At 42.9% G+C, this 17,690-nt stretch overlaps 1 protein-coding gene across 1 annotated transcript in view; it reads left to right on the top strand.

Annotated features, from left to right (window-relative positions):
* CCNB3 (cyclin B3) overlaps positions 1–8,539 on the top strand; it is a 56,993-nt gene extending 48,454 nt beyond the window's left edge. The window contains exons 9-12 of the mRNA XM_022563785.3: positions 3,354–3,509; positions 4,332–4,481; positions 7,882–8,012; positions 8,234–8,539. Coding sequence (XP_022419493.3) covers positions 3,354–3,509; positions 4,332–4,481; positions 7,882–8,012; positions 8,234–8,306 — 510 coding nt within the window. The 3' untranslated portion in view covers positions 8,307–8,539. The remainder of the gene's footprint in view (positions 1–3,353; positions 3,510–4,331; positions 4,482–7,881; positions 8,013–8,233) is intronic.
* The last annotated feature ends 9,151 nt before the right edge of the window (positions 8,540–17,690 follow it).

Raw genomic sequence — 17,690 nt, 5'->3', positions numbered from 1 at the left:
CCTGGAGAAAACTAATCAATCGGTTTCTATCCAAGCCAGATATATATGTATGTATGTATGTATGTGCATTTACATATGTATGTATATGTGTGTATGCATGCATGTGTGTGATGTGTATGTATATATTATATACATGTATATACATATATATATACGCATGTGTGTACATTCGCATGTGTATATTTGTGTGTGTATACAATTACATACATGCACACAAATAACTTTTCCTACCGATTTTTTGTCTTCCTAAGCAGGGAAACTGGTGTTGGGTGCAAATGGTGGTGTATTTATTTCCTGGCATCAACAAAATTCTCCCTTTTCCTCTTTGAAGATGTGTGTAGGTGGACATATTACTAGTTAAATGGATTGTTCTTTTTAAAGCTTCCTTCTGGACCATAATTTTCTGTCCCCACCCCATTTTCTTCTTCCAGCAACTCCACCTCTGTCTAGTGGAGTCTTGAATTGCTTATATAAGGAAGCATTTCCAAATCTAGGTGCTGGAGACATTTAAGAGAAAATGGCCTTGTGTAGATGGTAGTGAGTCCAAGTAAATTAGTTATTTTTGAAGTAGCAGTATAAAAGCAAGTAGCTGGCCTTTGCTTCATAACCATATCCATCTAACTACTTTATCTGAGTCTTTCCTCTTCCTTAGATGCTAAATGTTCTTGTTCTACTCTCATTTTTCCTTCAGATAGGCTAATAGTATAAAACCTTAGGGTTTAGGAACAGAGAAGTAGCAACTTTTATGAGTACAAAAACCTTTAGAACTGTGGATTTGTCTTTGTGTTCCCTACTCAGCTCTATCCCTAACTAGCTTTCTGTTTCCCTTCTTCATTCTCTCCTTTACTCACTAGCTCCTACCTCGATCAGTACCTCCCTCTCTAACTCCACCCCTCCTTTGCTCCTTACTTGCCTCCCTCTCTCGCCACTTCCGGCCCTCCACTTCCGGCCCTCACTGCACTTCCACCCTCTCTTCACTTCTGCTCTCTCTCCACTTCTGCCCTTGCTCCACTTCCACCCTCGCTCCACTTCTGCCCTTTTCCACTTCTGCCCTTGCTCGGTAGCTCCCTTCTTCCCTCCAACCTTCTTTCAATCCCTTCCTTGATCCCTCAATCCCTGTTTTGTACACTTGCTCACTCCATGCTGGGCCCCTCCCTCCATCCCACCCACCCACTCTCTGTTGCTCTTTCTAACTCTCCTTTTCTCTATCCTTCTCTCGCTCACTCCTTCCCCTCCTCACTTGATCCCTCCTTCCATGACCCTCTCCCTTCCACCCTGGTTCTATCCCTCACTCCTCCATGCCTTCCCACCCACCTACCCACCCCATCACGCCTTCCCTCCTACTCCACCCTCCTCTCTTCCACCCTCCCTCCCTTCCTCCCTTCCTGTCCCTTTCCTTTGTTCACTCTCTTCTCTCCTTCCCTAGCTAATGCTCTTCCCTCTGTCACATCCTCTCTCCCTTCCTCCTCCTTCCCTCTCCTCCCTGTTGCTTATCTAGTGTGTGCTCCCCTCCCTCCTCCTTTGCTTCCTCCTCCCCTCCTCCCTCACCCTTCCTCTTCTGCTGGTTCCTTCTCTCCCCTCCCTGCTTGCTCCTTCCCTCCGTATCTCCCATCCTTGCTCCATGGTACTCTGGCACCATGACTCCCCCCACCTTAACTTCCTCACACCCTCCTTCCCTGTCTCCTTCCTTTGTCCTCCTTCTCTCTCTTCTTCCTCTCTCCCTCCCTCCCTCCCTCCCTCCCTCCCTCCCTCCCTCCCTCCCTCGTTCTCCCCATTTCCCTCTCTGGCTCACTTCCTTCCCTACTGTCTTGCTCCCTGGTTCCCTTGCTCCCCCTCACTCCCTGCTCCCTCTCTGCTCAGCTCCCTCTCACTCACTTCCGTGGTCACTCCCTCCCACCCACTCATGCTTGTTCCCTTCCACCCTCTTTCCCTCCCTGGCTCCTTTTCTCCTTGGTTCTCTCCCTCCTTCCCATCCTCCCTCCCTCCTGATTGCCCTTGCTCCCTAGCCTCCTCCTTCCCTTTCTTCCTCTTTCCCTTCCTCCTCCCTCACTCTCTCCCTTGTTCCCTGCTTCCCTCTCTAGCTCATTTCCTTCCCTGCTCACTGGCTTCCTGGTTCATTCCCTTGCTCCCCTTCCTTTCTCTTTTCACGTCTCTCCCTTTCTCCTCCTCCCTCCACCTACCTAGGGATGTACTTGTGGCTTAAGCAAGTGCTCCCTGTCTCAGCCTCAAGGGGGTTAAAAAAGCAGCTGGGGGTTCCTGGACAACCAAGAGCAGGAGGGAGAAGGAGTGTGCAAGGTGCTCTCGTTAGCAAATTTTGGAACAAGGAGCACCCCTCTTCTGGTTATCAGGACAAAGGACCTCCACTAAGTTTTTGGAGCAGGGGTGTCTTCCCCTCACAGGATTGAGAAGTACAGAAAGACTTTTGCAAGGGGAGGTATGGAGATGATATGAGAAGAGAAGAAAGGAAGGAGCCACAGGTGAGTAGAGCAGTAGAAGGGAGAGTTTCTTGTCCTGGTCTTGTCACTAGGTTGCTGTGTGACCTTGAGCAAGTTACTTCCTCTCTCTGGGCCTCAATTTCCCTGTCTGCAAACCCAGAGGGTTGGTCCAGTTTGTGATCTGAAAATAAAGGTGTGAGAAGAAGGCTGGGGTGGGCAGTGAGGTGCAGCTAGAGAAAAGATTCAGGGGTCTTCCCGCCTCCTAGTCCTTTCCCCCAAACTAAGGTTCAACCTGCAGAGGGCAGGACATGGAAAGGTGCCCCAGATTGTGGAGGGGGGGTTTCTTCTCACCCTTGGCTTGGCTTGGACCTTCCCAGTCTAGCCCCCTTGCACATCTCCCATCCCTTGGTCTTCAGTCTCTGCTTAGGTTCCCTCTGTGCCTATCTCTCTCTGTCTCTCACTGCCTATTACCCCGGCAGTGCCCCCTCCCAAACATCTTTATTCATTCCTTAGACAAGAAAACAAAGTGCGGGCTTATTTTCCGTCTCTAGCTCCCTTCCTGTGGTCTCCTTCCCTCTGTTCCCCCAAGAGTAGGCCTTAGATTTCCCATTTCTGGCTCTCTCTCATTAGAAGAGAGATCAGTGCTTCCAGTCCCTGTGCCATATTATGCCGCTTCCAGTGCTATAAGAATCTACCACAAGAGGCCCTATCCTCTCTCCTCCTATCTCTCTGATTTTGTTTTTCAGATGTACTACTCAAAAACCAGAAGCTGGCTCTCAGAGCTACCCTGAAGGTTCATGCCAGGGAATGTTATTACCTCCTATCCTTCACCCCTCTCCTCCCCTGCCTTTCATCTCCAAGCAGAGAGGAGTGGGCTGTCTTTGCCTGGTTGTGACTGCCTCTCCTCTCCACCCATAGGAGCCCAGCCCACCTTGTGTGGATGACTTCCTGTACATCTGTGATGATATTTATAAGCGAGATGAGATGCTCGCCATGGAAATCAGCATCCTAAAAACCCTCAAATTTGATATCAACATTCCCATCGCCTATCATTTTCTGCGCAGATATGCTAAGGTAAGACAGGGCAGGTACATCTTCATTTTACCACTGCTGGGTTAGTCCCCTCCATTCCCAGAGTGGCTGCTTGAGTGGTAGGAAAAGGGAAAGGGACAACTGGAGACAGGGGAATTTCTTCTTCAGTCCACCCTCCTAGATTGGCAATCTTTATGGAGTGTGGGGGGAAGAGAATTGCATATTTCCATGGTATGCCTATAAAGTTTTGAGGTGAGGGCAGAGTAGGGGAGGGGAAGAAGATTCTTCGATCAGGAAGGGACACTTGGGAAGTTTAGGGGAGATGCTGTCAAAGTTCTCTTCCTTCACCTGAATATTGGTTACAGGGGAAGTCACTTTGTATTATACAAGTGTGTCTTGTTGTAGGATTTGTGTGTGTGTGTGCATGTGTGTATACACACATGCACACACACACACACACACATATATTCAAACAAGAAAAGGGAAGGAGTTCTTTTGGAGCATGAAATACCTCCTAGTCTGGAACCCAGTGAAAAGTCAACAGTTGGAGGCCTTCGGCTCTTCAAAGGATGGCATGTACAGAAAGGGGAGGTGGAGGGTACCACAATCACACTTGATAATTTGGTTTAAAACCCTGAAAATGGCAAATACCATTGCCAATTTCATAATCCCCCCTCCTAAAGATTCTGTGCTTTGGGGGCAGGGTCCTTAGTGTGAGTCATGTTGGCAAAAGAGGTACATTGTTCAGGCAGAGAGCCATTTAGGCCCAAGGTGGGATAACTGGAGTGAGTGAGTGCAGGGAGTTTTCTGCTTGGTGCCAGTGTTCTGAATTGATTGCTGAGCCAGTCTTCTTCCTGCCTTTAGTGTGTCCATGCCAGCATGAAGACACTGACCTTATCCCGCTTCATCTGTGAAATGACCCTGCAGGAATACGACTATGTCCAGGAGAGGGCTTCCAAGCTAGCTGCTGGCTCCTTCCTCCTGGCCCTCTACATGAAGAAGCTTGGACACTTGGTAAACATTTGTGGGCGGTGGGGAAGAAGGAGTAGGGATTTTAAAAAACATACTTATTTATTTATTTTATTTTTGGCTGCATCGGGTCTTAGTTGCAGGATGTGGGCTCTTCATGCAGTACGCGGGCTTCTCTTTAGTTGTGGCACATGGGCCCCAGAGTGTGTGGGCTCAGTAATTGCGGCGCATGGGCTTAGTTGCCCCGTGGCATGTGGGATCTTAGTTCCCTGCCCAGGGATCGAACCCCCGTCCCCTGCATTGGAAGGCAGATTCTTAACCAGTGGACCACCAGGAAAGTCCCAGGGATAGGGAGTTAAAAGCACAGGGTCAGCTCAGGAGGAAGGTGTAAACTAGGGCTGTGGGAAACTCTGTGACAAAACTACTACATACCTGCCGTTATGAATCCTTTAACATCTTGACATCTTAGGGGCCTGGCTGCCTAAAGGGTTTCTAGAGCCATGGTTTTAAAGTATTTTATTTCACTTTTCTTCATCACAGTACCCTTTCTTCCAAAGACAGCTTACCTGAAAGCCCAGTATCACAAAACAGACTAATGTGAAATTATTCTGATTGCAGCAGGCGGTGGTGTGGACCCACTTCTTGCCTGACCCCATTCCACCCCTGCTCCTTGCAGCCCCCTCAGCAAGGTTGGCCCCCCAAGGGAGCTCATTGGAACAGGATTTGGAAAGCACTGACCCAGAGAACAGAGTAGTGAAAGTAACTGTCCATGTGTATAACAGGGGACTCAGATATACAATTGTGCTCTTCTCTGAGGAGGAAGGCCCCCACAGCCTCCTTCCCCAATACAAATAAAATGCATATTTGATACTTTCTCAATTTTATAAAAAATTGTGAATAAAAGTAACTTTAGAAAACTGTGAATTTTTACTGATGTGTAACATGCAATCCAATAGAAAAAGTATGCTTGCAAATGAGCATACTCTTCCCAACCACTCCTAAGACCCTGCGGCCTAGAAATTCTAGCACCACTACTGATGGAGAAACCTCTGTGTGCTGAGGAAGAACCCTATAAACAGTTGTGTGAATTTGGACAAGGCACTGATATTTCTTGGGACAGAGAAAGCATTAAGTAAATGGCAGGGATGACGATGAGAAAGAATACGTAATAATAATGGCTAGCATTTATTGAGTGCTTAGACAGTGAACTAAACACTTTGTCTATTAACTCAATCTTCACAACAACCCTATGAGATCAGCACTATTATCCCTATTGTACAGATAAGAAATAACTTCCCATGTTTGGCTAATGAGAGGCAGAGCTAGGATTTGGGAACTAGGAGTCTGTTCAAAGAATATACCTACTCTATAATCAGAATGGATGTGGCCGTAGCCCCGGAGCCATGATCTTGGAGGCCCCATGCTGACCCAGGCTTTTACCCTTGGATCCTGGGGAAGGCTGGTAGGTCCTGAGGGAGGACAGTTGAGAGGCTCAGGGCAGCAAACTGCTTGCCAACCAGTATAAAAATATTTCAGTGTTTTAACACTTGGCATGGCTGTACCAGTGAGTATCAGCTAAGTGTCAGCCCTGATCTGAACCCAGGTAGTCTGGATCCATAGTCCTCTACACTATATATACTGCTATAGATGCGAAAGGCTTCACACAGGAGGTGACTTTTGAGTTGGGTCTTGAGAGATGAGTAGGAACCTTGAGAAGAGACATTCTAGGCAGAGGGAACAACAATTGAAAAGATGTGAAGGCAATAAGAAAACAGTGTGATGTATTCAGGGCAGAATAAGACATTTCCTATGGATAGAGCAGAGGACGTATGAGTAGGGAATGGTGAGAGGTGAGACCAGAATGGTAGAGTGTGGTCAGATTGTGAGAGGCCTTTGATGCCATGCTGAAAGATCCATTTTACACTAAGGCACTGCAAGTTTTTAAGGCAGGGGAGTGACATCTTCCTGTTTGTATGTTTTGGAAACAGTACTAGTATATAGCAGCACGGAAGGTATATTAGATGAGAAAGCGTATGTGAACGTATCAACACCAGTGAGTGGGCTTTTATAATAATCAATGTGAAGTGTTGGGGCAGTGAACAATTGAACAATGTGAACAATTGGGGCAGTGACAGTAGGGCTGTTAATCTTAATTAACACACCCAATATGATGTGTTAATCCCATGTGTTACTCCCCTGCTCAGCATGCCAGTGACTGCCCTTTGCCTGTGGCAGTGGTTTCCAAAGAGTATTCAGTAGAGCCCTGGGATTCCTGCAGAAGTATCTCAGGTGCCACGTAAAAGGTAAAGGGATCCAAATTGGTGGGCTTTTTAGTTCCCACCCCCAATTCCAGGTAAGATATTTGGGCTTCCAGGTAAGATATTTGGGAAAACATGAGTTCAGGGAAAATAATTTAAGACATTTTAAGAAAACCACTGCCTCACAGAATAATGAATTTTCTTTTCTCTACCTGTGGAACTCCCACTAGACTTTCAGTACCTATTGCAGATGTGCCCTCCTCTGCAAAGCTTTTTGTGACTTTCCCAGCCAAAATTCATGGGTCCTGCAGCTCTGTTCCTCCACTGTCCCGTGCTCCCTTCCATTGTAGCACTTCCCATATTTTGTAATTCTATGTGTGCATGTCTGTCTCCCCAACTAGACTACAGACTCCTCAAGAGCAGGAGCCTTAGTCATCTCTTAGTCATCTTTGTATTCCCAGCATCCTGTATGTGGCTTGGTAATATCCTAGCTAGCATTGTTTGGGTATGTGCTAGACTCTGTTCCGTGTGCTTTATGTCTATTAACTCATTTAAGCCTATTATATAATTACTGTAATCGTCCCTATTTGGCAGATTTGGAAACTGAGGCACCTAGAGGTTAAGTAACTGGCTCAAGGCCATGCTGTTAATGGAGCTGGAATTTGAACCCAGGCAGTTTGCCTCCAGAGCCTTTGCTCTTAAACACTCTGCTATATTCCTTTTGCCACATGATAGGCATCCTTAAAGTTGACTGAGAAAATGAATGCATGAAATGATAGCTGTTTGAGCCAGAGAGGAGGAACAGCCTTAAGTTCCTGCTGGCTATTTAGTTGGGACCTCAAGTTTGTTCTGAGGTTTGCCTGGCCATTGGCTCTTAACCTGAGAGTAAGTAACAAAGTCAGTCCTGTTCCTTAAATTCTTTGGTGGATTTCAGTTTAAATACCTATGGCTAGGGCTAATATCCAGCTGGTGCATATGGATATAGCCATATCACTAGCCTGCAGCTGGAACATAGTCTTCTAGGTAGTACCCTATGATTATTGGTCAGTGTCTGTGCTCTATGAGTCTTTGAATTGTTTGACTTTCTTCCCTGCCTGTACTATGGATAGGAAGTTTCGATTTGGGTATTGGAGACAGGAAGTATCTGCTTCCTGTTGTAAAATCACTGTCCATGTTGCTTCTTCCAGGCTCCTACCCTGGAGTATTACAGTGGCTACAAGACCTCTGATCTTCACCCCTTGGTCAGGCAGCTGAACATCCTGCTGACTTTGCGTCTGTGCAATAGGCTCAAGACTGTGCATTCCAAGTATTCCCACCAGTAAGTACCAAGCTCCAGTTGAGGCTGGGTTTGTGCTCAGTCATGGGGAGGCCCAGACTAACCTCACTTAAGGGAAAAGAAAGATTCAGGTACTTTTTACCTTACTTTCTGCTCCAGAGTTAAAGCAAGATAGGGAACCAAGGGCATATGTCCCACTTATTCCATGGAGCCTGCTTGCTTTGGGCTATTTTACACTGAGCAGACCCCTCTTCCTTTTGCAGGGTCTTCTTTGAAGTCACCAAAATCCCACCCTTGGACGTGTTGAAACTGGAGGAGATTTTGAACTGCTGCTAATTCTGAGGCTGAGGGTCTGGTACTCTGGCAGCAGCCACCGGGGCCAGGCAGGCGTGTAAATAAGCTGTATTTATTCTGTCCTTGAATTTGTCGTTTCATCACTTTTCTTCATTTTTACTGTTTGTCTATTCCCAAACTGATAATGTTGTAAATATTTGTGTTTTTTTATGAAAGAGAAGAAATTATTGTTGTATTTGATTAGAAATTTAATAAAAATTAATGGTTGTTGTTAACATGGCTCACTTCCCCCCTTATTGCTCAGGAGCCCCACACGTAGCCCTGTTTTTTTTCCTGCCTAGTAAAGGCTGTGCCTCAGGGTCTAGCTTATCCAATTTCCCTCTCTGTTTGGAGACTTTCTCTTCACAGGAAGAGGAATTGAGCTAGGTGTGAACTGATGAATGAGTCTGTAGAAGGAGGATCCTGGTGGTGGGAGGGGTAGTCCAAAGAGACCCCACTACCCGACAGGCCTCAGTGTTCAGATCTGGGGCAGCTGGAAGCGTGGGCCAATACCCTTTGGTCCCCATTTCAGGTTGCCAGCTTTCCTTGCTTCTTCCTAGATGATGAAAAGGTAGGGATAAGGATTTTCACTGAAATGTACCCCTACTTTTGTAGTAAGGTGTCTTTCTAGAGTCTAAATTTGAAAAAAACTTTGAGTGGTGCACTGAAGTCTCTTTTGGTCCTTCAGTAAAGAGGAGAAATTTCCACCTGTGAAATCAGCAAGATGTCCCATGAATGTAAGCATCAACCAGTTGCTCAATCCTTCATTCATAAAGCTTTAAGGAGGTTCTACTCTCTCTCTCTCTACCCTATCTTTGGGGTAATGTGTACTGGTACGGGTACTTCAGTTGTTAACAGAGGACTTGAACATCTTCTGTGCTGGTTGATGAAGAGCCACTGCCTCAATCTTGCCTCTAGGACCTCTGGGACCTCCCCACAATCTAGCAACTGAATCAAGTAATGTCTGTCATAGCAGGAGACCTCCAAGACTCTGTTCTAGTACTGTGGCTGGCAACTGTTGTGATTGCTCTGTGGCTGATTGTTATCACTTGTCAAATATTTTGAAAATTAGTCCTGGAGGTGGATATCTGGTGGGGGGGCAGTCATTGAAGACTCCCCAATTCTGACCCAAGAATCCCTATGCTAGTCTGGTCATATCTCCTTTTCTGAAGGGCTGGACACAGGAGGGAGAGCATGTCATGACCTTAGATGTCTTAGTGCTTTCTATTTTTAAAAAACGTTTTATTTTTTTTGTTTCCTCAAATTTTATTTTTTAAAAACTTTTATTGGAGTATAGTTGATTTACAATGTTATGTTAGTTTCAGTAAAGTGATTCAGTTATACATATACATATATGTATATGTTCTTTTTCAGATTCTTTACCCATATAGGTTATTACAGAATATTGAGTAGAGTTCCCTGTGCTATACAGTAGATTCTCATTGGTTATTTTGTATATAGTAGTGTGTGTATGTTAATCCAAAGCTCCTAGTTTATCCCTCCCCCCTCCATGTTTCCCTTTTGGTAACCATAAGTTTGTTTTCAAAATCTGTGAGTCTGTTTTAGTTTTTAATTGGAGTATAGTTGATTTACAATGTTGTGTTAGTTTCAGGTGTACAGCAAAGTGAATCAGTTATACATATACCCACTCTTTTTTATTTTTATTCTTATTTTATTTTTTTTGCGGTACGCGGGCCTCTCACTGTTGTGGCCTCTCCCGTTGCGGAGCACAGGCTCCGGACGCGCAGGCTCAGCGGCCATGGCTCACGGGCCCAGCTGCTCCGCGGCATGTGGGATCTTCCCGGACCGGGGCATGAACCCGTGTCCCCTGCATCGGCAGGCGGACTCTCAACCACTGCGCCACCAGGGAAGCCCCCCACTCTTTTTTAGATTCTTTTCCCATATAGGTCATTAAAGAGTATTGACTAGAGTTCCCTGTGCTATACAGCAGGTTCTTATTAGTTATCTATTTTATATACAGTAGTGTGTATATGTCAATCCCGATCTCCCAATTTTATCCTTCCCTCCCTTTCCCCCCTGGTAACCGTAAGTTTGTTTTCTACATCTATGCCTCTATTTCTGTTTTGTAAGTAAGTTCGTTTGTATTATTTTTTTGATTCCACATATAAACGATATCATATGGTATCTGTCTTTCTCTGTATGACTTTCTTAGTATGATAATCTCTCGGCCCATCCATGTTGCTGTAAATGGCATTATTTCATTTTTTTTTTTTTTTTTTTTTTTTGCAATACGTGGGCCTCTCACTGTTGTGGCCTCTCCCGTTGTGGAGCACAGGCTCTGGACGTGCAGGTGCAGCGACCATGGCTCACGGGCCCTGCCGCTCCGTGGCATGTAGGATCTTCCTGGACTGGGGCACGAACCCGTGTCCCCTGCATTGGCAGGCGGACTCTCGACCACTGCGCTCCCAGGGAAGCCCCATTCTTCTTATTTATTTAATTTTTTGGCTGTGTTGGGTCTTTGTTGCTGTGCACAGGCTTCCTCTAGTTACAGTGAGTGGGGGCTACTCTTCGTTGCAGTGTGTGGGCTTCTCATCGTGGTGGCTTCTCTTGTTGCGGAGCACGGGCTCTAGGCCCATGGGCTTCAGTCGTTGTAGCACGTGGGCTCAGTATTTCACCTAGTATGAGAATCTCTAGGTCCATCCACGTTGCTACAAATGGCATTATTTCGTTCATTTTTATGGCTCATTGTATATGTACCACATCTTCTTTATCCATTCATCTGTCGGTGGACATTTAGGTTGCTTTCATGTCTTAGCTATTGTAAATAGTGCTGCAGTGAACATTGGGGTGCATGTATCTCTTTGAAGTATGGTTTTCTCTGGATATATGCCCAGGAGTGGGATTGCTAGATCATATGGTAGTTCCATTATTAGTTTTTTAAGGAACCTCCATACTGTTCTCCATAGTGGCTGTACCAGTTTACATTCCTACCAACAGTGTAGGAGGGTTCCCTTTTTCCCACACCCTCTCCAGCATTTATTGTTTGTATACTTTTTGATGATGGCCATTCTGACCAGTGTGAGGTGATACCTCGTAGTTTTGATATGCATTTCTCTGATAATTAGTGATATTGAGCGTCATTTCATGTGTTTGTTGGCCATCTGTGTATCTTCTTTGGAGAAATGTCTATTTAGATCTTGTGTCCATTGTTTGATTAGGTTGTTTGTTTTTTTGACACAGAGCTGCATGAGCTGTTTGTATTTTTTGGAGATTAAACCCTTGTTGGTCGCTTTGTTTGCAAATAGTCTTAGTGCTTTCTTACCCATTGTGTCAATTTTCCATTCTCCCTCCCAACTTGCTTTGCCTTGATGACCAGATATCATTAGGTTCCCTCTTGCCCCATCCCACTGCCTTGCAGGATGACTAAAGGGTACAGCCACAGAGGTCCAAGCTGCTTGGCAGTGATTTAGCTGGTACAGCCAACTAAGTGTAAACATGCTAAAAGCACTAGGCTGGAAGCTGTCTTGCAAATCTCCAGCCTCACTAAAAGGAAGTGTCTTGTTTGTACCTGCGTTTTAATTCTGGAGCTTCATCGGGGAAACAACTGGTTTATTTCCTCTCCTTTTTTCCAACTCCATTGTTCTTTAGAGGTGCTAGTGGAACCATCAATCATTTTTGTTATAATCATTGCACATGTCTCAAAATTTATTTTACACTTATCGCTACTTCAGAGTTAAGGTAACTATTAGATCTGGATCTTGTTGTTTAATGCCTTTCTAAAGAAGCACATCTATTTCTTTATCAAGAATTTGTGTTTATATTTTGATTCTTCTAGTTCAGTATAACTGGTTTTCTTTGTAACCTTATGGATTTTTAACAGTTTTATTGAGATATAATTCATATATCATACAATTCACCCACTTAAAGTGTACAATTCTATAGTTTTTCATATATTCACAGAGTTGTACATCTATCACCATGATCTAATTTTGGAACATTTACATCACCCCAAAAAGAAACCCCATACCCAGTTGCAGTCAGTCTCCATCCCCACCCTCCAACCCTAGACAGCTACTGATTTACTTTCTGTCTCTATAGATTTTTCTGTTCTGGACATTGCGTATAAATTAAATCTTACAATGTGTAACCTTTTGTGTTTAGCTTCTTCCACTTAGCATAATGTTTTCAGGGTTCATCCACATTGTAGCATGTGTCAGTATTTCATTTCCTTTCATTGCTGAAAAACATTCCATTGTATGGATATACCACATTTTGTTTATCCAGTCATCAGTTGATGGAAATGTGGATTTTTTCCACTTTTTGGCTATTATGAATAATTCTGCTTTGAACATTCATGTACAAGTTTTTGTGTAGACATGTGTTTTCATTTCTCTTGGGTATATACTGAAGAGGGAAATTGCTGGACCACTTTACATTACCACCAGCAGTGTATGAGGGTTCCAGTTTCTCCACATCCTCTGCAACATTCTTTATTATCTGTTATGGCAGTTCTAATGGGCATGAAGTGGTATCTTACTGTGGTTTTGATTCACATTTCCCTGATGGCTAATGATGTTGGACATTTTTTTTCTTGTGCTTATTCACCATATATGTATCTTCTTTGGAGAGATGTCTGTTCAAATTATTTGCCCATTCTTAATTGGGTTATTTATTTCTTTATTATTGAGTGGTAAGAATTCTTTATATAATCTGGATCATATATATGATTTGCAAACATTTTCTCTGATTTTGTGGATTGTCTTTTCACATTCTTGATTGTGTTATTTGAAGCATAAAAGTTTTTAATTTTGATGAAGTTTAATTTATCTAAGAAACCATTACCTAGTTTAAGGTCATGAAGATTTATCCCCAATATTTCTTCTCGGAATTTTATAGTTTTAGCTCTTACATTTAGGTCTTAAATCTATTTTGAATTAATTTTTGTATACGATGTGATATAGGGGTCCAACTTCATTTTCTTGAATGTGGACATGTTACTGAATTGGTCGCCTGGACCCACGCCGGGGTCCTAGCCCAGGCCAAGTCCTGTTGTCTTGGCCAGGGAGGTTCTTTTTCCAATCCGATTCGCCAGTAATGAAACCGATGCTGAGACTGGAACAGCACAAGCTTTATTCAATAGCCAAAGAATGGGGAAGTGGGAACCTCATTTGCAAATCAGCTTCTCAACCCAATTTGGGTGGAGACACCATATATATAGGAGGGTTGATATAAAATGGAGGGAATTGGAAAGAGAGGGAGGAATATTCATGATTTATCTGAGAACAGAAGTGTGGTTTGGACCAGAACTGAGGCAACACTCCTTTTTAGTCCTTGTATGGACTTTTCTGATTGTTGTCATGGCAATTGTTAACTGTCAAGGCACTGGTGGGTGTGTCATTTAGCCTACTAATGTATTACAACGAGCACATCGTGAGGCTCAAGGCCTACTGGAAGTCAAATCTTCCACCATATTGGGCCTAGCTGGTTCTAACCAGTTCTTGTTCTTCTCTTTGCAGCTTCCTCCTGAAACTTAGGTAAGAGCACTTGGTTTACATTCAAGGAAGGGACAGGGGTATGATTCTGGGGCAACAGCCTTGGTAACATATCCAGTTGCCCCAGTACCATTTGTTGAAAAAACTATTCTTTCTCCACTTAATTATCTTGGCACCCTTGTTGAAGATTAATTGACTATAAATGTGAAAGCTTATTTCTGGACTCTCAATTCTCTTCCATTTACCTATATGTCTATCCTTATGCCAGTACCATAACATTTTGATTATTAGCTTTTTAGTAAGCTTTTTAGTAAGTTTTGAAATTGGGAAATGTGAGTTCTTCAACTTCATTCCTCTTTTCTTAAGATTGTTTTGGCTATTCTGGGTCCCTTGCATTTTTATATGAATTTTGGCATCAGCCTGTCAATTTCTGAAAAGAAAGTTGGGATTTTGGTAGAGATTGCATCAAATTTATTGGTCAGTTTGGGGAGAACTGCCATCTTAACCATATTAAGTCTTCTAATCTATGAAAATGTCTTTTGTGCTGGTCTCAACCTGTTCAAAACCAGTGTTGTGGCTGGACTTGCCCTGTGGTTCTTATGATTGCAAGATCCCCCCAGCAATAACCGTCAGAAAAACTTTGAAGGAGACAAGTTTTTTGCTTACAGGTCCTGGAAAATACACAGCACACCTGGGGCCACACAGCAAGGTCAAGTGTTGGGGGAGAGAGAGACACACACAGAGACAGAAAGGGGAAGAGGGAGACAGAGAGACATACAGAGAGACAGAGAATGAGTGAGCAAGCCTAGCGGGCTGCTTTTATTGAAGGTGGGAAACTAGGGATTCTGGGGCTCACTCATTATTGGTGAATTGAAAATAGAAGAGGGGAATTTGAAGCTAGAGAAGAGAAAAAACAAGCAGCCCAAATGGTCAGTTATCGAAATCAAGCAAGATTGCTAAAACAAAGGAGTAGGAACTGGGGTGGGGGTGACTAGCAATGTGTTTTTGGAGGTAGCCATCTTTGAAGTGGGTGCCTCTTTGAAGTGATGTCTGGGCAATCAAAGCTTAAGTCAGACATTTGCATTACAAAAAAGAGAAAATCCAAATGTCAGGACTTATACTGCAACATGGTATGTCTTTCCATTTATTTAAGTATTTCTTTTCAACAATGTTCTATAGTTATCAGAGTGTAACTTTTATATGTCTATTGTTATATTTATCCCTAAGTATATATTTTTTAATGGAGCCATCAGTCTTGATCACTGTCAGTTCCTTTCTTACATATTTCAATTATGGCCTTGTAAGAGGGTGACCTTGTTAAGTCTCATCAATTTTACCTCCCAAATATTTCTTGAATTGCCATTTTCATCATAATCTCTATTATCACTGCCCAGGTTTGAGATCTCATCTATTGCCTAGATTACTAGAGTACTTTCCTAACTGGTCTCCCCATCTTCAATCTTGTTCCCTTCTACTTCACCCTCCATATAACCACCAGAGTGATTTATTTAAAATTCGATTCTAGATTACAGTTCTGGGTAAGATGGTTAAGTACTTGCTACTCTTTATCTGTCACTGAGCACAATCATAAACCTGGACAGAATTCATGGCACAGCTGTTTGAGAGTTCTGAAAAGTAAGTAGCTGCAGGAAGATTGAAGAAGGACACCAGCATTTGAGAAGCCAACAAACAAATGGTGAGTTTCCCACTCCCCCCACCCCATTCCCTGACCTGAACTTCATGCATTTGGAAACCTGGAAGTGAGTACTATACTACAGGCAGAGAACTCTAGGAGAAGCCCTCTAGTTCTTGCTTGAGAATGAGAGAAGGGGGGAAATCCTCCATTTTTCCCTTTATTTCTCTTCTCTCACATCCCAACCCTCAGGCAATCATGCAGTGGCAGCAACAGTGGCAGCAGTGAGAGCCTTCAGGAACCAATACTCTTGGAGAGGGGAACCCTTAGTCTCTGATGGAGCTCTGGCCGCAAGAGAGCTGAGCCACACACTGTTGCTTTTTTATCTCTCTTTCCCCACTGCTTGTTTCCAGATGTGGCACAGCTGCAGAAGTGAACAATTTCCAACTGGAGGACTGAAAGGGAAGTCCCAGGAATTGAGTAGCACTGGGGAGACTTTGGAGAGGTAGGAGGAAAGTGACCCCATAATGTTTTTTGTTAATGACCTCCTAGATACCCACCACTAACCTGTGCCTATGTTGATCAGATCCGAATGAGCATACCAAAGAACTGAGATAACAGGCATCCATCTAGATTCCAGACTGACCACTTAGTCACACACAAACACACACACCAGACAGATCTGAATAACACTGCAAAAGCTTTGAAAACTGAGCTGACATTGAAGCATCAGCCCACGGAAGGCTGGTGGGAACGTGTGACCTGAACCTAATCAGATTGACTGCTAAAGCAAAAACGTAAATGTTTTCCATACAATTTAAGCAAGACTTAGAGTTTTATAATGTCATATTCAAAATGTCCAGGATATACTCCAGGTTTACCAGGCATACAAAGAACCACGATCATCTCAAGTTGCATGGCAAAAGGCAATCAATAGATATTAACAAGAGGATGCAGATGTTGCACTTATCTGACAAAGACTTTAAATCAGCTACTATTAAAAACTCAAATGAATGGCACAAACACTCTTGGAACAAATGTTAAAATACAGAGTCTAATTAGATAAATAGAAGATATAAAGAAGTAGAAACCAAGTGGAAACTCAGAATTGAAAAATACAATAACTGAAATTTTAAAGAAACCTCATTGGATGGGCTTAATAGCAGAAGTGAGATATCAGGAAAGAGTCAATAAACTTGAAGGTAGATAAATAGAAATTATATAATGTGAACAACAGAGAAAAAAAGATTAGAAAAAAAATAAACAGCGCCTTAGGGACACATGGGACAATGATAAAATGTCTATCAGTCATGCCACTGGAGATCCAGAAGGAAAGGAGAAAGAAGCAGTGCTGAAAAAAAGAAATCTTTGAAGAAATAATGGCTTGAAAAATTCCCAAGTTTGGTGAAAGACACCAACCTACAGATTCAAGAAAATGAGTAAATCCCTACCAGGATAAGCCAAAGGAAACCCATAGATAGATACATCATAAGAAAACCACTGAAAAATAAAGGTAAAAAAATCTTGAAAGCATTCAGAGAGAAATGATGCATTATGTATAGGGACACATTGATTTGAATGACTGTAGATTTCTTATCAGAAACTCTAGATCAGAAAGAAGCAACAAACAATTTTTCAGATGTTGAAAGATTTATCAATCCAGAGAATCCAGCAAAAAATACCCTTCAGGAATGAAGGTAAAATTTAAAACACAATCTTAGATAAAGGAAAACTAAGAAAATTCACAGCAAGCAGACCTGCTGAAAAAGAATTGCTAAAGGAATTTCTTCATACAGAAGTGAAATGATACCAGAAGGGAGAGTGGAACATTACAAATGATGGAAGAAGACAAAAATGGTAAAAATCTGCGTAAATATAATAGACTATTTTTCTTCTCCTGAGTTTTGATTGAAAGCGAATTACAGCATTTTCTGATGGGATTTTCAGTGTATGTAGATGTAATACATAAGGAAATGATAGCATAAAGTGGAGAGGGTAAAAGGCCCAAAATGCTGGAAAGGGTTTTACATTGCAAATAAAGTGGTAAAATATTGATTCTAAATAGACTGTGAAAAGTGTGTGTTTTGTAATCCCTAGAGCAACTACTAAAAACATTAGAGATGTCAAAGTGACAATAAATAAATTAAAATTGGTTACTAAAAAAGTTTAAATAATTCTAAAGAAGGCAGGAGAAGGGAAACAGGAATAATAATTCAGAGGAACCAAACAGAATATAAATAGTAAAATGGAAAACCTAAATCCAGTCATATCAATAATTATATTAAATGGTCTAAACACCAA

Source organism: Delphinapterus leucas, chromosome X, assembly GCF_059928025.1.
Source record: "Delphinapterus leucas isolate spDelLeu-1000000601 "Yukka" chromosome X, BTC_Dleu_Yukka2, whole genome shotgun sequence".
Taxonomy (NCBI): Eukaryota; Metazoa; Chordata; class Mammalia; order Artiodactyla; family Monodontidae; genus Delphinapterus; species Delphinapterus leucas.
The sequence above is the reverse complement of the archived record's forward strand: the minus strand, read 5'-3'. Positions and strand labels throughout refer to the sequence as shown.